This window comes from Pimephales promelas, chromosome 21 (genome assembly GCF_988280905.1).
Source record: "Pimephales promelas chromosome 21, fPimPro1.hap1.1, whole genome shotgun sequence".
Taxonomy (NCBI): domain Eukaryota; kingdom Metazoa; phylum Chordata; class Actinopteri; order Cypriniformes; family Leuciscidae; genus Pimephales; species Pimephales promelas.
The window spans coordinates 5,233,435-5,260,496 of record NC_142789.1 but is presented as its reverse complement, the minus strand read 5'-3'; the positions used below and the strand labels follow the sequence as shown (position 1 = coordinate 5,260,496).

Here is a 27,062-nt window from a genome sequence, read left to right as displayed (position 1 = left end):
TGGCGGATTCGGCGGACTATGTTTGGTCAGATCGCCTGTCAATCAAATTCCCTGCGAAGGGTTGATTGCAAGTAAAGTGTTAAGGCCTTTCCATCAGTGTAAAATAAAAGTTGACCAAAAGATGCTAAATTTTGTTAAATTTGCGGGCAAGTGGTTCATTGTCTAATGTTAAAACAGATCAGCGTGTGAATCCATGTGACCAACTTGGACCTGTTGAGAAATCTGCATTTGGGAAATCTTTTACTCGTTTGCGAAATTACCCATCTCATGGATTCCTATTAAAATGACTGCATTTCACCAGCAAAAATTCAACGAAGAATGGTAAATGTGAGTGCAACTTAAATTATTATTTTTTTCAATATATTATAATCAATCTGTTTAATTGACTCAACTAACAACTTCAGTCCATCTAACGAGTAACAGTTTTTAATTGACTTTTCAAAATCATGTCAAAGCAAATAAAAATTATTAGAATTTAGCAATGCAAGGAGCTTAAAAACACATTTTACTTTACTGTATATTTGATTTTCAAAGCCAACTACATGATATGGGGATAATTTGCCTTTTGCCACAAACTTATTTCCCTGAATACGTAAAAATTAAAAATAAATAAACAAATAAAGTGATATGGGACAACATTTGGAGAAGTGTTTAGCAAATACTTGAGTATCTAAGTATGGTCAATAAAACAACTATTGATGGAAACATTTTAAGAATATTCTCATTTAAAATAAACTCCAATAAAAAGAAAAAAACAATTTAAGCTACTTTTTTAAACAGGAAGTTGCACTTTTTACAGTGATGTAACCGTGTCCACAATGTTTAATACTATGATCCCATGACTGACACTATGAACATCAGTAATAGCCAGCCTTGCTTTAGCAAACACCACTAATTACTGTGTGCACTCGCTAACAGCTAAATCACACCACAGCAAAATGACAGATTTCAAACGAGTAATCATTTGTGGATGGTGTACATTCTTAATTTAAAACATCATGTGGGCTAACAATCCATAAAATGCAGTTTGCGATGACAACCCACAATAGGTGGAGATAATTAAACCGCCATGGTTTAAAACCTTGACCTTTATCTGTAACTAGCCTAAAAAACAGTGGAAAACCCAAACATGGGGACGATGCTATCGTTCGCCCCCATGCGTGTTGGGAGATTAGAAACAGGGATGTGTTCCCTGAAGGCTTCAGAGGAGATTACGGTTCTGTCGAGTGGTGCCAGGATCAGTTGTGCTCCATCTGGACCCGTGAGAATAGATAAAACACACGACTTTATGCCAGAACACTGCAGATCAGGAGCTATCAGCTCTCATCGCCGCATAATCTCTCAAGCCTCGTCCATCTTTTTCTCTACGTTTGGCCTTCCGCACACACTGAGACGACATTTTTATTATTGAAAACTAACCTTTTTGAAAATGCTCTCCAAAGCGCATTTCAAAATGGTGTTTTCGTGTTGTAGTGTGGACTGTCTAAATGATGATGTAAGTTTAGTCATGTGACGCATATACTGTATAGTGGTATAGTGCACTGTTGCTGAAATATGTTCCTTCACACACTCTTCATATCACAGTCCTGCACAGATGACACAGAATACACTCGCATCTGCTGTCCGCGGTGAAACATGAGCAGTTTTAGCGTTTCACACCAAACATATAATAGTGAGTGACAGCGACCTGGACGATCAGTGGATGAGGAGATATTTTGCTCAATAAAATGATCCTGTTTAAGAATTACACTGTAAAAATGAATGTGCTTTATCTAATAAAAAAAAAAAAAAAAAAAATGGGGCAACAGATTACAAGCAATATTATTAATTAAATTTAACAAATTAGAATTGAGAAATAATTATTCAAATTAATAATAAAAGTAAACCATTTAAAATGAGTAAAACCTACAAAAACACTTGCATTTAAGTCGCCATTATGGTGATCGGTGTTTGTTTTAGGTTTCTATTTCAGTGATTCTGCTTGTTAACATCAGAACATTCAATTAAAAACTTGTTAATATTCAATATTGGCAATATAAAATAAAGAGTTCTTAATTAATCTTTGACGTCTGTCTGTTATTCAGATATTTTTGTTTAATTTTCTTGGTGTAAACTTTACTCATTTTAAATGGTTAACTTTTAAGGAATAATTTGATCAATTATTACTAAATTCTAATTTGTTCAATTTAATTAATAATATTGCTTGTAATCTGTTGCCACAATTTTATTGATTAGATAAAGCGTATTCATTTTTACAGTGAAGCGAAAACTGAATTATTTATTGTTCCGTCTGTATCATCTCAGTGAGCCTCTGTGAGGGTTTAAACATGCGCAATAAAGGGGAGTTTAGCATTTTTAGGCATTTCCAAAAGTTTCTCATCCGCACTGAAACACTTTCGTTTAGAGCGTTTCTAAACGAAAACGCCATTTTGAAATGTATCCGGATTAATGTAGACCTTAATCACCGCTTCATTTCTACAGCTCAGAAGTTTGATCCCACCTAACAGTGATCAACTTATGCTTATAAAACAAGCCTTCGACTTTTACTTGTGTCGTCATTTCCTATTTTTTTTTTTTTTGACTGCTTGATTCAAATTTAAATCAAATTAAACTTAATATGAAAAGTTTTGACAAAGTTACGAACTGAATTGCATGTTTTGGATAGCCACTTTCTGTCCATCATGATGCTAAAGATCTCTTGAGATGTGTTGGCCGCCGGATAATAAACGCATTCACTCACACTATAAATAACTGTAATGTGATCGCCGCTCGCTATAGGAGACGATCAATCTTTAACGGCAGCTCGAGTGTTATGGGGTCAGACATCAGACCTGACACTGTGTTTCTCCACATCTACTCCGACATGGAGGATCATCCATCATAGCAAACCAGCAGATTCAATCCTGAACCACACATGACTGAATAGAAAGCGTTCATTGTGGCAAATAAAGTTGGTAACTAGTCAAAGTAGCAGTGGCATATAAGCTGCTCGTAAGAAGATTCATGTCTCATTTTCATGTCTTTAATCCAAGACACACAGATTCAGTCATATCAACATCTATGTTTTCATTCAACTTTACTGTTTTAGTGGGTTGAAATTATGTACTGAAGCTTTTTATGTGTGCAATTGCATTGTAGACAATAAAGCTGACTTCTATTAGGTTATATTAGTGTTGAGTTGTATCCACAGACTGGCCTACTTAAAATCAAATCAAGGTCAAAACCGGTTCCAAGAGCAGAAACAGAATAATCCAAACACTGGCCCGCAGACAGTAACTCCATGAATGAGAAGCCATGTACTCGCTTGTAAGGAAGTTTAGGAGGTTTAAGCCTCTTGATGAAAGACAAACATGTTTAACTAAGTGTCACTGTAAACATAACACAGCTGGCGTTACACTCCAGCCCTGATGTGATCGCAACAACACGCAGATACAGTTTAACAAAACACTTCTGAGAAACGGCTCGAAGCTGGGTGGAAGTGGGCGGCCAATGTGGGCTTTTTGAAGGCTGAAATAATGCTAAGTTATGAGATGGCTCATACTTAATTCTGATTTGTCAGTCGGGTCATCATTCCTCGAGAACAGAAACACAGGCTCATCCGGGTCACTGAAGTCAGCAGCGCTAGGAACAGTCATTCTTCATGGAAGTTTTGCGTTTAGTGAGCTAATAAAATGCTAAAACTCAGTCAAATCCGTCTAGTTAGATCTGGCCGCCGAAACTGCTCACTCCGCGGAAGGCAAGCTTTGTGTTTAAAGGGTTAGTTCACCCAAAAATGAAAATTCTGTCAGTATTTACTCACCCTCATGTTGTTCCAACCCCGTAAGACCTTCGTTCATCTTCGGAACACAAATTAAGATATTTAAGATATTAAGATCGCTCCTGCATACTAGTCCATAGGCTTCTTGAGGGAATGACTCTTGCTGGCCTCGAAAAGTCATTAAAGACATCGTTAAAATAGTCCAAGTGACTACAGGGGCTCAATCTTAAGTTTATCAAACGATGAGAACACTTTTGTGCGCAAAAAAAACAACAAAAATAACGACTTTATTTCAACTATTCGTTTATTTCTCCCTCTGAGCGAGTCAGGTTACTAGTTTAATGGCGTAAGCTTCTGTTATTGTACGTCACACGCATCACACACACATGACCAGCGTCGGCCAATAGTGAGCCTACGTGTGACGTAGCTCTACGCAATCACACTACGTTAACTGACTTACAGGCTCATGGAGAAGGAAGTGAATAGTTGAAATAAAGTCGTTATTTTTGTTGTTTTTTTGCGCACAAAAGTGTTCTCGTCGTTTGATAAACTTAAGATTGAGCCCCTGTAGTCACTTGGACTATTTTAACGATGTCTTTAATGACTTTTCGGGGACAGCAAGAGCCAGTCCCTCAAGAAGCCTATGGACTGTATGCAGGAGCGATCTTAATTTCTTAAATATCTTAATTTGTGTTCTGAAGATGAACGAAGGTCTTACGGGGTTGGAACAACATGAGGGTGAGTAAATACTGACAGAATTTTCATTTTTGGGTGAACTAACCTTTTAAAGGCCTAATAAAATATTTCCAAAGCAGTATCTAAAGCCCTTCCACTCTTACTATCCTGAAGTTTGGATGCGTGTCTCTAATTCAGAAATCTTCTCCCTGCATTGATCACATGTAAAGCCCTCAGCGCTGATTGAGTTAGTTAGTAGTGTGTTAAACTGGTGGTATAGGGGCGGGACATTTCCTAAGCACACTCGAAGCGCTTCACCAATCCCAACACACTGCTCCAGCCGACCAATCAGAGCACAGTGTGCCTTTCAGAAGGAGGGGCTTCATAGAGACAGGAAGTAAACAGAGCGTTACTGACAGACTGGGAAGAGGGGAGCCGCAACAATGGAGAATATGAGGAAAATAATCAACATTCAAGCAGGAAAACCTGTTCTAGTAGAGCCTGAAACTACATACGGCCTCTTTAAGGGAAATTGACAGTTTTAATATATCTTTTTTTTCCTGCAAGATAGTCTTGTATCTTGTAGTCTAAGCATCAGGAGTGTGTCTTTGATAACTCACTAGGTTTTGAAACAGAGCCAACCTATTATTAAGATCTAAAAAGACGACTCTCCTCAGGTTAGGATGATGAATGTCTCTGTCAACATCTCTGACACGACATCAATCCTGGTAGAAGTCTGAAAACAACTACATTAAAGGATACCAGTCACACGGACAGCATTACAGACGATCTGCTCACTTTTACAGCTTATTCATTTTCATCACATTCAGGAATTATAGTCCATTTAAATTTGACCGTTTAATGACATATCGTCAACCTCATTTTATAATGTGCAAAATTACTCACATTTTTGTATTTGTATTTCACATTTATTAAACAGGTATCAAATATATAAAACATTTATTAACACCACGTACCGAACTTCCTGATTTTCTGTGTTTTAGACAGTGTTTAGGACATTACTTCAAGCATCACTTGTACTGATTCGTTATAGAAATGGCATATTTTCTGATTTCTGATATTTTCTGATTTCTGAATATGTCACAGAAATATTTGGTGACAGTCCACGTTATACGATTTGGAACGTGTTTTCCGCAAGTACTGAGTAATTTAAGTTACCAACACGTACTTCCTATGGGGTTAGTTGTTTGTGTTTATGCATAATTTACCGTTATTACTGTAGTAAGAGTAGCGTGTAATAAAATACACTTGAAAATAAAGTGTTACTTAAAAAAATGCTTTCTCAAATGTTCAATTTGGCACTTTTGCTCGATGTTATTGTGAAATGAATACGTGCATGGTGTTTGCTGGAACGGGCACGTCTGACAGGTTTGTTTGGCACATCATAACCCCAACAGAGGAACTGGAAACACACAATGCCATCTTTATCACAGTGACGGATGGCATCAGAAATGAAGGGCAGTGAATGTGAAAGTGTGTGAGTAACACAGAGAGCCATTGTGTGGGGCATCAGGAGAACTCGAGTGTCCATACATTACCAACTCTGACCGCAGATAACGGGATCATTTACCAAACTCGAGGAAGAACGATGACGGGAAAAAGACTCGTCGACGTGGTGGAAACAGATGAAGACTCGGCGTGTTGTGTTTTTGCTCCTCGGCCAATCAGATTGTGTGTCAATTTTGTACAATGAGGAGTTTCACGAGTTGAGAGTAACCTAAATAAGCTATTCAATGCAACAGTTTGCTCAACGGAAAAAGAAAGTTATTTCAGAGATGAAGTAAGTTATAACATTTTGATGAAAGATTCCGGATACTCTTTGCAAAAACACAATGATGAATGGTGAACAAAGACCATGAATGTGCACTAAAGTCCCCCTATAATGCTGTTTTAATGTTCCTAACGATGTTTTGGGGGCTCCTCCAAGAGGTTTACATTCATCCAAGGTCAAAAACACTGTTATGTCCTCATAATCTCCACTGCAGCTTCAGCTCTTTCTCTCAGTGTCTGAAACGCTTCCATTGAGGATTCAGTCTCTCTAAGCCCCGCCTCTCTGAGAGATACACTGCTCTGATTGGTCAGAAAGCAAACGCTCATTATCACATCTGAATCTCAGCTCTTGACACACAGTGATACGAACAGTAATGAAGGCGTGGGTTTTACCGTATCAATCTCATCAAAGTAGATTTGCTTTGTCAGCAAAAAACAGTGTCTTCGCGACACAAACAACATGAACCAAACTCGTGTTTGAGGGTGGAGCTAAGAGACGCTGCTCAGCCAATCAGGACCAGAGGCGGTCATTATGTTAGTTATTAGTTACAAACCTGAGAGTGAATTACTGACGACTCGTTTCAGTTCAGAATCACTTCTTTCTTTAAGGAGACAAAAACTCTCTCTTATATGTGCTCTTTACACATATCGCTTGAGCTCTGATCTTTACACATTTTTTTTCCCACGTTGCAGTTCAAGAATAATGATAATAACAATATGTTTAATTTATATACCGCCTTTACCGAGCTCAAGGACGCTTCACAACCAAAAAAATCAATTCATACTGATAGATTTTGTATTTTCAGTCATCAGATTCATTTACATTGTGACTATGTATCAGATGTAATCCACTCTGTCTGTGTCTGCAAAGGTGTGTGCCAAATGGCCCATTCAGATGTATGGCCCAAAGAAACTGATTGGTGTGAATGACAAAGAATCAGGATTGCTCAGAGTGGATTAGCAAGTTAGATGGATCTCCTGTGGGAGGTCCTAACAGGATTCTATTATTTGTAGCCAATAGGTTTTGTCTTTATGTATAAAGGGTGACATGCTAACATCGCTGCTGATGGATTGCTACACTACACCCCTTCAATAGATTCTTCTCCCCACACCACAAGAACTGGTCAAGCTTACATATTTTATGTATTGGAGAAATCTAATACATTGGCGAGCCACCAAACCACTGCTCCGCCAAATGGAACAAAATCTAACAATAAGTGGACATTAGCCCAGTCGAAGAAATTAACAATTGCAGTTGCATATCCAATCGAATAGAAACAATAACAGAAACAAAAAACAACAGTATTTACAGACAGCATAGAAGGTTTGCAGTTGAAGCAAAGTTTGTAAAATGGTATGTGAGGAAACTAGAAAGGGACGCTGGTTTTGTACACAAACCTTCAGTGCGTTAGTGGAAGACAGTAAATATGACCCCCAAAACTGCTTCCCAACCTACACCTTCAGCATAAGAGCGTGTGTGTGTGTGTGTGTCCTATTATGACAGATATAGGGAAACATACAGCAGTGTAGGACGATCACACTAGAGTTCATCTTGTCTGCTATTTTTACATTTAGTCTTAGTTTAGTCCAATCCCAATTCTACCCCTTACCCCATCACTTTCCCCTTCCCCTCCGTTTAGCGCGTGCACATGAAGGGGTAGGGCTGTCCCAATTCTCTTTTGGTTGGAGGGGGAAGGGCCAGATAGCCCTTTAAACGAATATTTTTCGGGACCACACTTCAAACTAAGGGGTATGAGAAGTGTCACTGCACACACCGGCTAGAGACGCAAAATGGCTGCCCAAGCGAAAAAGGAGACCCATAAATGTAAGTATTTGTGCCTTTAATAAGTATTTTAACAAAAAATAATGATTTGCTTTATGTTACATTCAATACTGTGTTCATATTTACGGTCAGTTTCTTCACAGAAAGGTTTGTTAAAAAAAAATCAAAAAAAAAAAAAAATCGCTAAAATCACTATAGTTTGCTAACGATAGTCCTGCAACATAATTAGTCTTAGCCCTATGTCAAATGTACTTTTTAAGTTTTTATGATATTTAGTCAACCTTGCCCTGTTTTCATTCAGTCAAGTTTTAAGTCGACTAAAAGCCTGGCTATTTTAGTCCAGTTTTAGTCAATGAAAACTTAGTCATATTTTCTTTATGCTGCATAATGGTTACATTTATAATAGGCTAATGGGTCCCACTTTATATTAAGTGGTTTTAAGTACTATGTACTTACATTGAACAATAAGTACAATGTATTATTGTGTTCCTGTTGTATTGTAAAACACTTTTGCTGCTATTGAGATGTGATACGGGTAAGGATAGGGACAGGTGTGGTGGTATGGGTCGGTTTAAGGGTAGGTTAAGGTGTGAGGGGAGGGTCAACTGTGTAATTACTAATGTAATTACATAAAGTAATTATGGCTGTAATTACATGCTGGAATTTTAAAATATAAGTACAATGTAAAAACATGTAAGTACACAATAAGTCCATTGTAACAAACTATTAATTTCAATGTAAGTACATAGTACTAAAAGCCACTTAATATAAATTGGGACCGGCTAACGATTATTTTTCTTAAATTTATAAATCACAACAATTGTTGTCATTTGAGAAATGTATATTACAGCAGTGTAGGATGACCAGTTGTTTCACACAACCCAATATCTGTGCCGACGCTTGTTAAAGTCCCCCTGTAGTTAATCATTTCATCCTTTAAAGGGGTCATATAATGCCATTTTCATACAAGTTAATTTGATTCTTTAGGGTCTAACTGAAAAGTTTGTAATATACTTTAATAAAAAATTCTCATTGGTATTATAAGAAAACACAAATTTTACCTGGTCAAAAACAGCTCTGTTTTTAGCACGTTTCAGTGCATATGCCTTTAAATGATAATGAGCGTCGGAGTGTTGCCTTGACAACAGTTGAGGGTATATTTTGGAGAAAGAATGGCAGGGGAGTGCGAAGACTCTGAGGACACATCTGTGCAACAGTATCAGTTTGAACCGGAGTCGGACCCGGAACAAGACGACGGCCGCAAAGTTGTTAGACAATTTAGGCTCAAACAGGACGTTTCTGAATGGTTAGTTAACATAGTGTCACTTTGATTATCTATCTTTGTATATGTACAGGCAGGGTAACGTTAGTGAGATGTACGAACACTTTGTGTTTACTGATATTTGTAATTATTGTTCATTATTAATGTGGGATTATGAATTATATTGAGAACGTCGTACATAGAAAACATGACGTAATTTGTAAACATTAGCCGCATTCATTAATTAATATAAAGGTTAATACAATTTTACACTCACTTCTTCTGGAGGTGCAGCAGGGACAATAGTTGATGATTCTTTATCAGGAGCAGCTTCTTAGCAAAACCAGCTATATATTGAGTCTGACCCTCGTTTTTAAAGCAGTCTGGTGAGAAATGATTCACGCAAACATTAAAAAGCATTGACGCTGCTCATGGGGAATATTCCCTTCGAAAACAAAACTCAGCCACTGGAACATCAGAATGACTGCTGTGTTCGTTATTACAGTACACCCAAGAACAGAACACCACAATCGCTTAGACGTCATTCTGCTGCGGCCAACAAAGATGGACTATGATGACAGCTCGCTCAGGGCGGGGATGTATTGAAATGCTGCTGTCAATCAACAATCGTGGGAGGCGTCTGATTTAGTGATGAATAAGTTTATTTTGTTATAAATGTCCGCTGGTTTGTCTACCTACACCGGTATCCAAACATGGCGAATCCAGCACGTCCGTGCAGCTCACCGTAACTTGCATTACCGGAGATTACAATTGAGCTGCTATTAGCATGATTAGCTGCTATTTAGAAAATGGCGGTCACAAGTTTCTATTCGTCTTGTTGGTCACGGTAACCCCGCCCCCTGCCGCTGAGGTTAGCAATGATTTAAGAACCACGTAAAACAAAGAACCGATTTGAAACTAGGCTCTGGCTCCGAACCAGCACCAGCTCGCCTTGGTGGAAAAGGAGAACATCCTGGAGTGTTTTCCTCAAAAATTTTCTTCTCCACTCAAGAAAGAAAGACATGAACATCTTGGATGGCATGCGGGAGAGTATATTAATCATTCTTATGAGAGACGATTCAACCGGAAAGACAACATATTAATTCACCATTAGCTCACAATATGGACAGTGTGCACTGCTGACATAAAGCCCTTGTATATAAACATTTAATTTCAAATCTTCTGGCCCGTTCTGTTAAGAAACGCCCTCTTTTCACAAATGTCGGCCCCTGTTTTTATTTAGTGAACATCCTTTACAGATTGAAGTCTTTTGAGGAAGCAAAATGGATTGTGAATGTTCTGAACTCTTGATTATCGGACCTAAACATGCTTAAAAAGTCATTCCTTCAGCCTAATTAAAGCTTTTCCTAGTTAACTTCATTTTCTGAGCGCAGATTTCCTCAAGGCTGATTGTATGATGTTTGATTGGATGAAGTTGTTTATATCCATGGAGTTTCACAACAGCAACAGGAACAAGAGCACATTATTATGCAATTTCACTGACACACTTGTATCGTGCTCTTATAACAAAAAACAGCATGTTAAATCCAAAAATAAACTGCTAATTTCCATGAAGAGAGTTCAAACCATGGCCCTGAGATGTTTTTTTTCATCAAATGGTCAGTGAAGGAGGAACTTCAGAACAGTTTTATTTATTTCGCAATCCTGTTAGCTAAATCAAACTAGTCTAAATACGGATTGTTTTGTGTGTTTTCTAGTTATAAATATTAAATAGGTATAAGAATTATTAAACATGAACATAAAACAAATATGCTGTAGAAATGTCCAAATTATGTTAATTGTGGGTGATTGCAAAAATAAAAATATATTCATTAGATTGTCAAAGTTATGATGTGCATCTACTGTATGATTTTGAGAGTTTTAATATATACATTCGGTCTAAATCCCACATTATCACTGGGGATGTTGCTGTTATACAGATATTTTAGGTTTTTATGCTAGATTAACTTGATAGATGAAATGTATCAAATCAGAAAAAACATGATTTCTGCCTCTAATGCTTAAAAAACAACAACTAATGGGACACAATAGTACCATATTCATGGACTTAAGATTATACACCCTAGTTTTCACAAACTGACACCAAACAGTCCCGAAGTAATGAGAGATGTGATTTTCCCCACACAAAACCTCCGCTTCCAAACTAGAAGTGGTACATTTCCATTCATTTCAATCCTTGCCATCAATCCTGAGGCAACTCAAACACACACACACGTTAAAAATACTACACATCAACATGGGAATATAAAGTTCTGGACTGAAATGAATCTGAAGGTCTCAGACAATAAGCGTGGGCAAAAGCAGGAGCACGTATCCTCTCATTTGGGTCTGCGCCTCTAAACCGCGCTGAACTGCTGATGTGGGACTTTCCCACAGTTTCGGGCTCCATGTTTGTGACTGGAGAGTCCCGACGAGGGACCGTTCCCAGAATCCAAACACTGTTCCTGGGTCAGTCTGGCTTGCTGGAGTTACACGACTGAGATCAGCGTAAACTAAGAGAAGCCGTCCCTGGATCTGCCGTACACTGAGATATTTTTAAAACACACGTTCTCCAGAGCAAGTAGAAGTGAAGTTTTGGGACAGGAGCCAGGAAAAGCAAGAACAGACTGCATTATGGGTATTTTTCTTAACGGGAAGAGTAAGACATGTAGCATTTGGGTTTTCTAAATGACATCTGTGCTGCAATTGTTAAAGTTTCATACAAAATTTAGTCCAGACACACACCTCTGCTTTTTCTTCAATGCATTCCTCCTCTGTTCAGTTTTTAGAACTACATTGTAACCGTTACAATCCTCAACGTAAACAGATCTCAAGTAGCATTGGATAATATGCACAAATATAAATGCAAATAAACAATGAATTTGCACGGATACTGCTGCCTAATATAACAATATATCGATGAGCTTAGACAGATATTGAATATAAGTGATCAGAAAAGTGAGTAAGAGTGAAAGTGAGTTGTGTGAGATGAGCTCTGGAGTGTGTTGCGTATTCACCGTATGTCGGGGTCAACAGCCTTTGTGGCCGCCAGAAACTAAACGCTTCATCTTTCCTTTTTAAAATGATCAGCGTGATCATATTTCTACAATGTGAACAGATCATAATCCACTCATTCAGTCTGACCCAGAACTACGAGCATCAGTCAACATATGACAAATATAAAAGCAGATGTTTCTGTTTGGTGTTATGAATGTTCTTGTTGAATGGTTTTCACCACTTACTTTATGCTGTCAATATATTTTATAGATTATATTATGGATGAGATACAGTAAATTCGGCAGCAAATCACACATAGGTTGGCAAGCACAAGAACAGAATACCTCAAATAATTTCAAGAAAATAAGCTTTACATGTATATCTAAACAAATGATGAGGGATATTTAATACTCCTAATGGGATTAAAAGTTTGTGTATAATCATTTCTGATAATATTATTCCTCTAAAACCATATTTCCAAGTTTACAGGTGCAAATGGATCTGATCAGCTAATAATGAAAACACAAGACTCACACACGATCAGGTCTAACCTCGGCTGCCAGTCTCCTGATGGAGTAACGTCAAGCCGAGCAGATCCTCCAGAACACACACACACACATATACACACACACAATCAGGTCTAACCTCGGCTGCCTGTGTCTCCTGATGGAGTAACGTCAAGCCGGTCAGATCCTCCAGGAACGAGTGGGAAGAGTTGAAGACCTTTGCTAGGAACTGGAAACCTTCTCGCTCATAATTCTCAAGAACCTGTCAAAAAACAAACAGATGGTTAATCAGTAACCAGGGTTTCCACTCAAGACAAGTTTGGACAAGTTTCAAGGACTTTCCAGGTCCCTCAAATTCAAGGCCTTTAATGAGGGACACATTTCGAGAGAGAGCAAGCTGACATCGTGTACATTATTACAGTTACAACTATGCAAAAAAAGCTTTTTTTGCATTTATTTTTGGCCATATGACAGAGACCTGAAACACTTTACAATAAGGTTCATTAGTTAACTACAATAATTAGCATGAACTAATAATGAACTGCCCTTATACAGAATTCATCAATCTTTGTAAATGTTAATTTCAACATTTACTAATACTTTATTAAAATCTTGTTAACATTAGTTAGTGCACGGTGAACTAACATGAACAAACAATGAACATCTAACATTAACAAAGATGAACAAATACTGAAACAAATGTTCTCAGGGTATGTTCATGTTAGTTAATACATTATGACGACCCCTATTGTAAAGTGTTACCCAGATCTGATATTCTATTCGTCGTATTTCTGTTTTGCATAAAACTGAAGGATATTCGGTACATACTATGCTGTCTAATAAAATGATCTGATATCAAAGATCCCGTATTATGCCCCTTTTCACAATATGTAAAATAAGTCTCTGATGTCCCCAGAATGTGTTTGTGAAGTTTCAGCTCAAAATACCCAATAGATCATTTTTTACAGCATGTTTAAATTGTCATTTTTTGGGGCTCAGAAAAACGTGCTGTTTTAGTGTGTGCCCTTTAAATGCAAATAAGCTGCTGCTGCCGGCACAGGGGGCGGAGCTTCATGAGTCTCTCAGGACAATTTCATCTCACAGAATGATGATAATATCAGAAACTCTCAGTAACGGTGTTCATTTCCAGTCGGACAATAATGCCTACAGAGTCAGAGAGCTGTATAGAGATGGAACAGGTATAGTTTAGTAGTTTAATTACGGTTATTATAACATATTTGTAATCTGCTTGTATGTATCCATTATTTATTAATAGCCTACAAGTGTGCTGTTTCGGACCAGGTCCAAATGATGATCAAACACTGATGAGTTTAATAAAGTTTATTGTACATCACACAAAAGATGAAGCGTCAGTTTTACTTCAGAAAATCACCGTAAGAGCTGAGTAAACACAGTAAGTTATAAGAAGTGTGCGAGTTGAGGGAGCATTCCTGTGGGCGGGCGTTAGTCGAAAAACTGTTCTGCTGACGTCATTAAAGAAGGAAGTAGAGCGATGTAGTCCAAACGGGCCGTTCGATGTAGGCTACTTCTGTTAAATAAAATATGTCGCTTGGCATTGAACTTTGAGCTTTATAATTTTACAGATATTATTTATACTTTAACAACAACATTATACACTAACTAAAGTTTGAAACATGGGATCACGAAGAACGGGACCTTTAACTTTTGCATGGATTTTATTGAAAAGAGCTTCGGCTCATGTGTTTTAGATGTTGTTTTAAGATATGAACATGCTTTTCTTGCATCATGGATTTCTCTCAACAAGCGAAGCAATTCTACATTACATTAAATTAAATATTTGGGCACCAGATTATCACAAATGTTTTATGTTTATCGAACACAATATACAGTTATTGACTGAACATACTTGGGCTAGTGCGCATAGGCCATGAAGTGCTGGAGAAATAACACATTAGCGGACCAGAGGGAATAATATGGAATTTTTTCCAGAAAACTTATTACATATTTTGAACATTTCAGTATTTCCCCATTCAAGTAGAGATGAGCTGCTCTTGGATTGCAAACAGATTTTCCTCGAAAGACAAGGGGCTTTCGCAACTAACCGCAACTAGGAACTATCCTCCAGTGTGGTTCCCCGAGAACTGATGGTTCCTCTAGGAGCGTTTCCTGGTTGTGTTCGCTCTTTAGGAACTCTGAGTGACGTAAGACTCGCTCGGCGCTGAGAACGACTGAGCTGACAGTGCTCGTATTCTCCTGTTCATTAGTTTACGATCTGTCTAACCTTAGCCATTATACATAGACGCCCCTATTGGCCGCTTTGGAGCGTTGCTGCGATACCTCAACCCGTCCACCATTTTGCGGAGGGCAAGACTGCGCTGTAATTAAATGCAAGTAAACGGTGAGCAGCGTTTTTTCTGGATAAAAAATAAATTAAAAAATTACATTTATCAACCAATTTCAGTGGTTTGTACGTGGTGTAAAAAAACTTAAATCTCGAAGTTATTTAAAATCTCGATAGATTGTGTAAAAAGCATTTTCTGTGATTGACACGATTTTAGCAATAACAAAGATAGCTAATGGATCCTTTATGGTAATACACATATGATATGGCACAACTACAGTGCAATCCAAATATAGTAATAAATATAAGATAAAGTGAGAAGTAATAGTAAATATTTTAGTCAATAAAATAAACAAACAGTAGCCTACATGCGAATAAAATAGTAATTAATAGTAGTCGCATTTACATCTATTCATTTAGCTGCCGCTTTTATCCAAAGGGACTTACAATTGCTATATACTGTATGTCAGAGGTCACATGCCTCTGGAGCAACTAGGGGTTATGTGTCTTGCTCAGGGACACATTGGTGTCTCATAGTGGATTCGAACCCAGGTATCTCACACCAAAGGCATGTGTCTTATCCACTGCACCATCACCACCTTTATTTCTATAGCACTTCTTTACAATACAGATTGTATTAAAGCAGCTTCACAGTAATACCATGAACATATTTGGGTAACAGATTATCACAAATGTTTTATGTAATTATTACAACTGTTTTATGCATATAATTATACTATGTCTAGTATAATTATATAAAATCACAAGTACATAATACAATATAGTTTATGTATAATACTATAATAATAGCAATGGAATAAGAAATATCAATTACAGTGTATACTATAGACATTAAAAAATAATAAGTTAAATAGTGACTGAATAATAGCTGTTAAATGTAATATCAATTGCAGAATAATATAGACGATACAAAAACTCTGGATCTCACAACTTCGAAAACGTCAGATCAAATTTTTAAATAGGCGCCATCTTTATAAATAAACCACAGATTTGAAGTCTAAACAAATACATTGTCGACTGAAAAACTATTAAAGCTACATTTCATGACACAATAGCAGTAGTATTTTAAATTTCACTGCCTTTCTGAACGTTACTATTACCACTTATATCATGACCAAATACAACCAGAAACAAATGTTCATTCGTGCTTGTGAAAGATAATTCCTCAAGACCAGTTTTCAATTGTGTTGCGATTTGTACAGCCCCAAGCAGCACACGAAACAGGCATTTTTCTCAATTCTCGTTATGAGAAGTAAGAGAAAGTTTCCCTCCGCAATATAGCGGCGCCATTAACATACGCTCCAGCGGCCTATGTATTTATTATGTCTATGTGTCTAACAGTCCTGTCGAATACACCATTAGATAGAACTGTTAATCATAGAGAGTAGACAGTATTGAAAATCATTATAATTAGCGTTTGCCGTGTGATCATGTTTCTCTCGGTCTCCTCAAAGCTGCGTTGGTTTTTCTCCTCAGCGTAAAGGTCAAGAGCTCCACCAATCACTGTTTTATGTTCATAGAGTTAGTTTGTTGAGTAAATATATAGGCTATAATCTGTGAGTTTACACTGCTTTTTAATAATGGCGGGTGCTGGTGTTTCGCGTGCGTTCGGCCAATCAGAAAACACTAACGTCACTGTGGTTCCTGTAGCGCTGGTTTAGACCGACTCTGAAGGAGAAGTAAATTAGTTTATCTAAGAGGAGTTCCTATAACTAAAATAGTTCCAAGTTCCTGTGGTGCGAACGTGCTAACATCCGGGAAACTTCCGCCAATAGTTCTAGAAACTATGAAAGGTTCCTCCGGGGCGAAACCCCTATTACTCAGGTTATATGTGTGTTTGACTCCAAACTTGCTGTAAACGCACTCATCACACATCAAACACTATGTATTCAGAAATTGACCGATTCAACATGTTCAGATTCGGGAAGCTCGCATACAGTTGGCTTGTTGGCCGGTGCACATCCAAACACAGTGACAACACAATCTGAAACTGCGGTCACATGCAGAGAGAGAGAGGCGGGCGAGAGACATCTGGCACCACTGTCTGTCAGGCTGAAACACTCGAGAAGCTTCTCTCTCAGACACACACTCCTCCACAATCACACTGGCTCCTTTCAGCTCATTCTCAGAGGAGATTGAGTTTCTGCTAAAGCTGATGAATGAGTGGCACTGTTGCTTTCAGTGAACCAGACATGGATGAGTTGACGGAGAGAACGGGCGAGAGTAGACCGGAGCTCGTCTGTCCAAACCCCATGAACCCAGATGCTTCTTTAAAGAGAACCTATGTTTTTTTTTTTGTTTTTTTTTAGTGTGTAATGTTGCTGTTTGACATTATACTTTAAGATTGTGACAAGTGTCAGTGTTTCTGAACTCCTGAAACGCCTCCATTGTAGTCTTGAGTTTCTTCCGGGAATGAACACGTTACAATATTCCTCATTTAAAATTTAAAAAGTGCAAAAGTAGATAATATGACCACTCTGACATACAAATGCTAACAGAGATCAAAGACATCATGTATTTGCTCAGAAATTGTTGAGGTTAACTGTCAAACAAATGGCATTGCAGTAATTCTTTATGTGGAGTCTTTACTAAAATAAAACAATCAAACAACCTACTAAGTGAAAACCTTTGAAATCCTAACGGAATGTACAGTATAAAGCTTTTACACAGAAATAAACTACGAAAACTAATAATTTTCTTTCAGAGTAAACGTATTTATCTTCTTTGAACAAACATCAAACTCTATTTGAAACAGATCATGAGAATAAACTTGCTTTCTTGCCTAGCAACAGAACAGCAGGAGGAGCAACTAAACAAGATTTAATTGTGTTTTCCAAGAGCTGACCTCCTTAAATTGGAGCCTTTGACTTATGAAGCCCGTTAAATCACTGACGCAGTGTGAGTGTGTGTGTGTGTGTGTGTGTGTGTGAGGGCGTGCAGCACATCTGGTTTACATACAGCTCTCTCTCTCTCTCTCCCACTGCTTCTTGTAACTTCCCCTGTAATTGTTTGAAGAGATGGTGGAGGTTTTTCCTCCATGCAGATAAAAACCTCAGATCGTTTAACTCACGTCTGCCAGTAGTTTGAGTTCATCGCTGGGTAAAAATAGCCTTTAACTTCAATGAAACTATACAGAAAACTGAAGACGCGAGTCTTGACAGACTTTTACTACTAGAACAGGTTTTCGTGCTTGAAATGTTGATTATTTCTCTATCTCTATGAAGCCTCTCCTTCTGAAAAGCACACTGTGCTCTGATTAGTCGGTTTGAGCAGTGTTGTGATTGGTTGAGCGCTTCGAGTGTGTTCGGGAAATGTCCCGTCCCTTACCATAACTGCCAGTTTAACACACTACTAACTAACTCAACAAGGCCCCGCCCCTTTATTCTGCGTATGAATTATTTAAATGAGGAATATAGTGATGTGTTCATTCCCGGAAGAAACTCAAGAGTGTTAAGTCCTCACATGTGCTGAAGTGTATATTTCAAAGGGACATTGTTTCAGTCTGTCTTCATTACGGACGAAAGTCAACGTCTCTAAATTTACAAGTATTTGTCTGTGGACGACTGGAGTGTTTGTTTCCATGGTTTCACACTCACACTCAGCTGATGGAGAGCAACATCACTAACATCACGGACACACGGCTGGCTCTTATTTCAGCTCAGCTACTGCTACTGCTACTGGGGGGTGGGGTTAGGGGGGTTGGGGGGGGGGCTGGTGGGTGTTGGAATGAAGGTGTTTCATTAATAATATTATTATTAGTGTTTTTGTTTTTATTTTTGCTGAGACTTGCATAAAATGTTTGACGCATGTGTTACGACCCTGCGTTCTGCTTGCTCGCCTGCTGGTGGCGTAGTTGTTCAGAGAGCGTGGGAGATCACGCACACCTGCTACCTGATTATCTTCAATTGTGAAGAGGATAAAACCTTGGATCAAACATCTCCTCTTCACTTCGTCCATTGGACTGACAGCCTCTGGCGAAGTCATTTGAACCTTTTGCTTTACAGCACATACCAACCTTCTTTTACTCCCCAACCGGATTATGATTTTCCCCTTTTGATTTGAAACCCTAGACTTTGTTATCTTCAGTTAATTGTGATTTTTGAGGACAAATAAAAACTTGCAAGTCATTTTGTTGCACTTGTATCTCTTTATGTACGGTCGAAACGAGCTGGCCGTAACACATGGGACTGACAATTCAACCAAATACAAAGTATTTATTCAATTTCAGAGAGAAACAGAGAGAGAGAGAGAGAGAGAGAGAGAGAGAGAGAGAGAGAGAGAGAGAGAGAGAGAGAGAGAGAGAGAGAGAGAGAGAGAGAGAGAGAGAGAGAGAGAGAGAGAGAGATTATGACTGGTGTTGTTTGTTGTAAGCGTTTGTTGCCTTTTTGGACTCCTTTATCATTTGTGGTGTTGGCTCCAATTTAAAATTTAAAACACTTCGGCTCATGCCCAGCCATTCTAGGGGGCTTTCCTCTCAGGGCGAATGAGAGGATGCTTGTTTGCTTTTTACCTGACATCTTTGAAAGACAGATGCAATGATTAATGCATCCATGGCCAGGATAATTATAAAATATGATTCTCTAACAGCAGTCAAGTTGTCATTGTTTGTGTCAAACAATTTGTAAATTTGTTGTAACATTAAAACAGGAGATCATGACTTACTCTGCTCAAAGTGCTACTCTGAGCTCCAGTCGTTTCCTCTGTGGGTGAACGCGAAACTTTTGGAAGAGAGATGTTGTTGCAGAATCACGTGAACAATTCCAGGAAATGCTTTTTTTATTGGTTGTTGTGTTAAATCTTACCCAGATACAATAGTGCTATTTTCTGATTGGCTAGCCTTTGTGTAGCCCTTCCTTTTTTGATTGGCTGATAAGTGACAGTCTCGAGAGCAGGGGAGACGCGCGCGCTTGATTCCTGTGAGAGTGGCGTGGCCAGAGACAATTTGGGCGCTGCGGCATATTAAATATATTATAAATAGTTTTTCTGCGTGAGAAATACAATGTGTGGCGGGAGTGCGTGACAAAAGACTGAAATGAGTGACTGTCATGCTCAATGCGTGAAGCTTGAGAGCCCTGGTAAAGCATGGGGTGCAGTGGTGTAAAGCGTCGGATGCAGTGGTGTAAAGTGTAGGATGCAGTGGTGTAAAGCGTGGGGTGAAGTGGTGTAAAGCTTTGGGTGCAGTGGTGTAAAGCGTGGGATGCAGTGGTGTAAAGCATGGGATACAGTGGTGTAAAGCGTGGGACGTAGTGGTGTAAAGCGTGGGATTCAGTGGTGTAAAGCGTGGGGTGCAGTGGTGTGAAGCGTGGGGTGCAGTGGTGTGAAGTGTGGGGTGCGGTGGTGTAAAGCGCGGGATGCAGTGGTGTAAAGCGTGGGGTGCAGTGGTGTGAAGCGTGGGGTGGAGTGGTGTAAAGCACGGGATGCAGTGGTGTAAAGTGTGGGGTGCAGTGAAGTAAATTGTGGGATGCATTGATGTAAAGCATGGGATGCAGTGGTGTAAAGTGTGGGGTGCAGTGGTTTGAAGCGTGAGATGCAGTGGTGTAAAGCGTGGGGTGCAGTGGTGTAAAGCTTGGGATGCAGTGGTGTAAAGCGTGGGGTGCAGTGGTGTGAAGCGTGGGGTGGAGTGGTGTAAAGCGCGGGATGCAGTGGTGTAAAGTGTGGGGTGCAGTGGAGTAAAGTGTGGGATGCAGTGGTGTGAAGCGTGGGGTGGAGTGGTGTAAAGCGCGGGATGCAGTGGTGTAAAGTGTGGGGTGCAGTGGAGTAAAGTGTGGGATGCAGTGGTGTAAAATGTGGGATGCATTGATTTAAAGCATGGGATGCAGTGGTGTAAAGTGTGGGTGCAGTGGTGTAAAGCGTGGGGTGCAGTGCTGTAAAGCGTGGGATGCAGTGGTGTAAAGCGTGGGGTGCAGTGGAGTAAAGCGTGGGGTGCAGTGGAGTAAAGCGTGGGATGCAGTGGTGTAAAGCGTGGGATTCAGTGGTGTAAAGCGTGGGGTGCAGTGGAATAAAGCGTGGGTGCAGTGGTGTAAAGCGTGGGGTGCAGTGGTGTAAAGCTTGCGAAGCAGTGGTGTAAAGTGTGGGGTGCAGTGGCGTAAAGCTTGCGGTGCAGTGGTGTAAAGCGTGGGGTGCAGCGGTGTAAAGCTTGCGAAGCAGTGGTGTAAAGTGTGGGGTGCAGTGGTGTAAAGCGTGGGGTGCAGTGGAGTAAAGCGTGGGGTGCAGTGGTGTAAAGCTTGCGAAGCAGTGGTGTAAAGCGTGGGGTGCAGTGGTGTAAAGCTTGCGAAACAGTGGTGTAAAGCGTGGGGTGCAGTGGTGTAAAGCGTGGGGTGCAGTGGTGTAAAGCTTGCGAAGCAGTGGTGTAAAGTGTGGGGTGCAGTGGTGTAAAGCATGGGGTGCAGTGGAGTAAAGCTTGCGGTGCAGTGGTGTAAAGCGTGAGATGCAGTGGTGTAAAGCGTGGGATGCAGTGGTATACTGTAAAGCGTGGGGTGCAGTGGAGTAAAGCGTGGGGGCAGTGGTGGAAAGCGTGGGGTGCAGTGGAGTAAAGCGTGGGGGGCAGTGGTGTAAAGCGTGGGGTGCAGTGGAGTAAAGCGTGGGGGGCAGTGGTGTAAAGCGTGGGGTGCAGTGGAGTAAAGCGTGGGATGCAGTGGTATACTGTAAAGCGTGGGGTGCAGTGGAGTAAAGCGTGGGGTGCAGTGGAGTAAAGCTTGCGAAGCAGTGGTGTAAAGCGTGAGATGCAGTGGTGTAAAGCGTGGGATGCAGTGGTATACTGTAAAGCGTGGGGTGCAGTGGAGTAAAGCGTGGGGGCAGTGGTGGAAAGCGTGGGGTGCAGTGGAGTAAAGCGTGGGGGGCAGTGGTGTAAAGCGTGGGGTGCAGTGGAGTAAAGCGTGGGGGGCAGTGGTGTAAAGCGTGGGGTGCAGTGGAGTAAAGCGTGGGATGCAGTGGTATACTGTAAAGCGTGGGGTGCAGTGGAGTAAAGCGTGGGGTGCAGTGGTGTAAAGCGTGGGGTGCAGTGGAGTAAAGCACTGGACTCTAGAGCAGTGGGGACGTGTTCTCTAGAGTGACAAATCACACTTCTCCGTCTGCCAATCCGATGGACGAGTCTGGATTTGTTGGTTGCCAGGAGAACGGTACTTGCCTGACTGCATTGTGCCAAGCGTAAAGTTTGGTGGAGGGGGTGTAAAAGTTCTGTTGTCAAGCCATGTTCAGTGACGCTGATGACATAAGACGCTGCTGACGTGTTATCTGGTGCACCCAAGCTTCATTCACAGTCGGAGGGAGACGCACGCTGTAAACAAAATAATCTTTGCAAACATGCCTAAGGATTTCAACACAGAGGAAGACTTGCATTTTTTTGCCCAACCATATTTATTTGAACCCGAATACCCGGACACAGCGGACTCGTGAATGCGGATTCGCAACAGAACCGGAAGACAATACAATGCTGAATAAAGTCGTAGTTTTTGTTATTTTAAGACCAAAATGTATTTTTTTGATGCTTCAAAACATTCTAACTAACCCACTGATGTCACATGGACTAGATTGATGATGTCTCTATTTCCTTTCTGGACAAGGACAGTATATACCGTACATACATTTTCAACGGAGGGACAGAAAGCTCTCGGACTAAATCTAAAATATCTTAAGCTGTGTTCCTAAAGATGAACGGAGGTCTAACAGACTTTTTGTTTGGAAGCTTAAAGAAACAAGTTAAACATAATTTACCAACCCTTAATAAATAATTTTAACACTGAAGATGTATATTTTTAGATTTTTTTTGTAAAAGACTATTTTTGTAAAAGACATGGATAAGAACCCCTCGACAATGACCTCACACAGTCTTGCATCAAAGTGTAAAGATCTGAGACATTTTACGAGGCTTTTTATGTCTTTACAGTGCAAAGAAAATAGAAAGAGAGTGAGAGAGGGAGAGAGAGAGAAGTTGGGAGAAAGTGAGTGAAGAGGGGGAAGGGAAGAGTTACGGCTTCAGACTCACTGTATTCACGTACCAGTGTGTGTTTGGGAGGAAGGAGTGGCTCTGAAAACACTAAATAAGAGCGAGGGCGAGTGAAAAACCACATCCACACATGCAGAAGAGATTTATGAGACGCGAACCCATCGGCAACAGCATGACCGCTGGGAAAAATCACTTCATTTCAGCCCTAATTACTCGCATGCGACTGTGACATCAACAAGAAGCTTAATTCAACACACACGGCCTCTCTAACACACACATCTACAGACACTTCAAATATCTGGAGGACAAGCATGCTTGAAATACCACTAGACTCTGACACTCCTTACACAACCATAGTATTTGTTTATAAATTACTGCATTTTAATAACAAAACCTGTTTTTTAGTCAATGATTGACCCTGGCACTGTGTGACATTTTTAATAAAGTGTTATTTTAATAAAGCACTTCACTTACTACTGTTGAGCATGCGGTGCATTTGTCAAACGCCAAACTCGCAGGGAGGACGTTATCAAATCTTGCCAGGAATCCTCGAATCTGAAAAGACAACAAATGTTTTTAAGCAACACACAATAAGTAAAGAAAATATTCCTCTATCTCTAGCGCCACCTGGTGTATGTTAGTAAGAACAGCAGGAAGTAACAGGTAACACGTTGCACATTATCTATACTAATAATAACAGTAAGTAAATCTTGCATAATTACATGTAAATGACTCTAAACCAAACCCTAACTCTTTAGAAAGTACATATTTAAGCTACTTCAGCTTAAAATAAATTCGAACCAAATAAAATTTAGGTTACACTTAAAGGTGTCAGTGTAATTATATATTCAAGTATGATATGTTTCAGTTTAGTTTGCGCTAACCCTGGGTTTTAGGCCCAATGAAAATGGTTTGACTTTTAGCATGTTCATCGCCATAGTAACTAATGCTGAACGGCTGACCTGGGCCGGGTCAGTGTCACATGTCTGATGCGATAAAGACAAAATCTTCTGGCTTTTACTAATGCTTATTCAGAATAATAATTTGTATGATTCAGATATTACTTATGTCATTATTATACCGTTAATTAATCACACACGTGCAATTTTAGCTGATCAATTATTATGCACATATTAAATGAATAAATATAAAGGTTATATAAATACACTTTAGAATCAATAGATAAAGCTATAAAATGCCTACATGTGAGCTTGAATGTTCAATTCTCTCTATACTATACCTTTATCAACTGTATGAACTGGCAACTTTTACTGGCACTGATATAGCAAAACCTTTTCTTTTAGTTGTGCTCTTTCATAGACAGCTATTTTCTTCTTGCCGTGTAAATTAAATTTATTTAAATTCTTAATATATTTTTTTTCCTCGTAATATTGGGCAGAAGAGAGAGGTGAATCTCAATTGCTCTGTTCCTCAGCGCGTGATTGGCTGTTCGCTCCTCTTTAAACACAAAATCATTCTTAAAATCAAAACGAAATATACTCTCTTGCACCACACACACTTTCCAATCCAGACACAGTTGTAGCATGGTATATAAAACGTCTTACTGTGACAATACACGGTTCATCTCAGGTAATTTCATGAGAATAAAGTATATTAATAATGCAATGCTAATCAAGCAAGCCTTTCTTATCCTATATAATACGGTTAAATTTTAAATATCCTATATACAGTAATACTGTTTAATATTAAATATCCTGTATAATACGGTTTAATTTTAAATATCCTATATAATACTATATATTTGATCTGTGTTTTTAAATTAATTTCCACTATATTTATCATATTTATTGTATATATATATACATATTTATTATAAAAAATGGATTTTATTTGTTTTACATATTTATTTATTGTACTATGCTATATTTTTAGGCATGTGTGTGTGTATTTATTTATAATAATTTTTTTTATAATACAAATGCATTTTCTGTATTATTTTTCTATAATTTTTTTCCACTTTACAATATTTTTACTCTACTATATATTTGGATAAACCCTTTCTGTAAGTAAATGTAAGCGATTATTGGTGGTTTTGATGAAAGCTCAGTGTTTTCTGGCGGTGGAATAAATGAGTGGTGTGTGTTTGGTCACAGTCACACACTCCTCACAGTCTCGGGAGTTACTATCTTAATTGAAAGCGAATTAAAGAAAGAATTGAAGAAAGTAATTACGCATTACCCATGAATCCATGCGCTCCAGCTCAAGACACTTTGATGTAAATCCACATTCATGGTGTCAAATCCACAAAATAAGACGGATTCATATTTAGAAATTCCTCAAATGTCTTTCTGTTCAAATGTAATTACGATTTTTTAAATCAAATTGGAGGGAAGAAATATCAGGGAAATGAAGTTTGAGCATGAGCTCAACCATATTAAACATGTCTGAATGTCATCGCAACAAAATATGAAAGCAAGAGTCATTTACTGTAAAGAAAGATGCATACTTTACAATCAAATCATGTCTGTGACTGAAAAGACTTTGTTTGATTGTGATGTCAATTTAGACTTAATTGCACTCACTTTTGACTTTTTCACTCAATTTTGACTTAATTTCACTCAATTTGGACTTTTTCACTAAATTTTCACTTTATTTCACACAATTTTCACTTTATTTCACTCAATTTTGACTATAAATAGTCTAAATCTATATAAAGTCTCAAATGTCTTATAAAATCAGAAATGGGAGATATAAAAATTATATTTTAAAATGTTTTATTCTGTGGCAGAAACAAGCTTCATATTAATTTGATCAAAAATAAAAACAGTGGAATATTAAAAACAGTGAAATACTATTACAGTATAAATCAGCAGTTTTCTCTGTGAATATATAGTAAAGTATAATTTATTCCTGTGATCAAAGCTGAATTTTTAGCATCATTTCTCCAGTTTTCAGTGTCACATGATCCTTCAGAAATCACTCTAATATGATGATCTGATGCTCAAGAAACATTTGTTGAAAGCAGTTCATATTTTGTGGAAACATGATGTACACAATTTTAAATGCCTTTCCTGTCACTTTTGATCAATTCAATGCATCTTTGATTGATAAAAAAAAAAAAAAAAAAAAAAAAAAAAAAAACACTTTTACTGACGCTAAAATTCTAAATGAGAGTGTGGATTGGGATGTTGTATCCATGAATGGGGCTTCACAACACCATCGAAATACCCAAACGTTCCTTGATAAAGCTTCATTACACACACAGTCCAGAGACAACACACACTCCCACTAGACCATCACAGATCTCCTGGTTATTAAAACCTAACACTTCAGAGCAGATCTGCTGCAGTTCCTGAGACATCCAGCAGGGGTCAGCGTGAGCCAGCAAGACTCGTCCCCCAACGTCGTCATGCAACATTAATGCAGAAACCATCAAAACACTACAGCCTATCCAGATCAATTCATAAGGTCAGGGATTATAATGACCCGGTCGTGGCACGAGTCCGGTTCACCAGTGTCTGCTGCTGTGATGATACCGAGTCAGTCAAGAGAGCTTTCCTGATTAATTCGTAAGGAGTCGCGTATAAATTATGAGTTCTTGAGGAGGAAATATTCACGCTGTAGGAGATCATAACCTCTTTAACGTCTGTAGCTGCGTCATTAGCCCCCTGTGTGTGTGTGTGTGTGTGGCTAAGCTTCAGCACACAGGCAGGGGGTCCTGCTGTGCCACTTTATGAATTATAGCGAGACTGTAAAATTGGAAAATGCAACAATATAAACAACTGCATGTAAAATGCATCATAAATGTGAGTGCAAGTTGTCAATGGTGTCTTTAAAAATAAAATCATACACTGAAAAAAATGGTGTTGAATGGTGGAGAAGAAATAATTACAATGAAACCGCAAGTAACACATTGACTTAAACATGAGATTTTTAATTAGTAAGACTGTAATACTATCTTCTTGTAAAATATATTTTAAATGATGATTTGCACTGCAACAAATATTATTTTATATTTCTCGTTATCCTCGAGGAATAGGAA

At 38.9% G+C, this 27,062-nt stretch overlaps 1 protein-coding gene across 1 annotated transcript in view; it reads right to left on the bottom strand.

Moving 5' to 3' along the window:
- The window catches only part of atg7 (ATG7 autophagy related 7 homolog (S. cerevisiae)), a 99,388-nt gene that overhangs the window by 17,981 nt on the left and 54,345 nt on the right, over positions 1 to 27,062 (bottom strand). Inside the window, exons 18-19 of the mRNA XM_089125170.1 lie at positions 23,534 to 23,614; positions 12,910 to 13,032 (exon numbers count right to left, since the gene is read on the bottom strand). Coding sequence (XP_088981296.1) covers positions 12,910 to 13,032; positions 23,534 to 23,614 — 204 coding nt within the window. The remainder of the gene's footprint in view (positions 1 to 12,909; positions 13,033 to 23,533; positions 23,615 to 27,062) is intronic.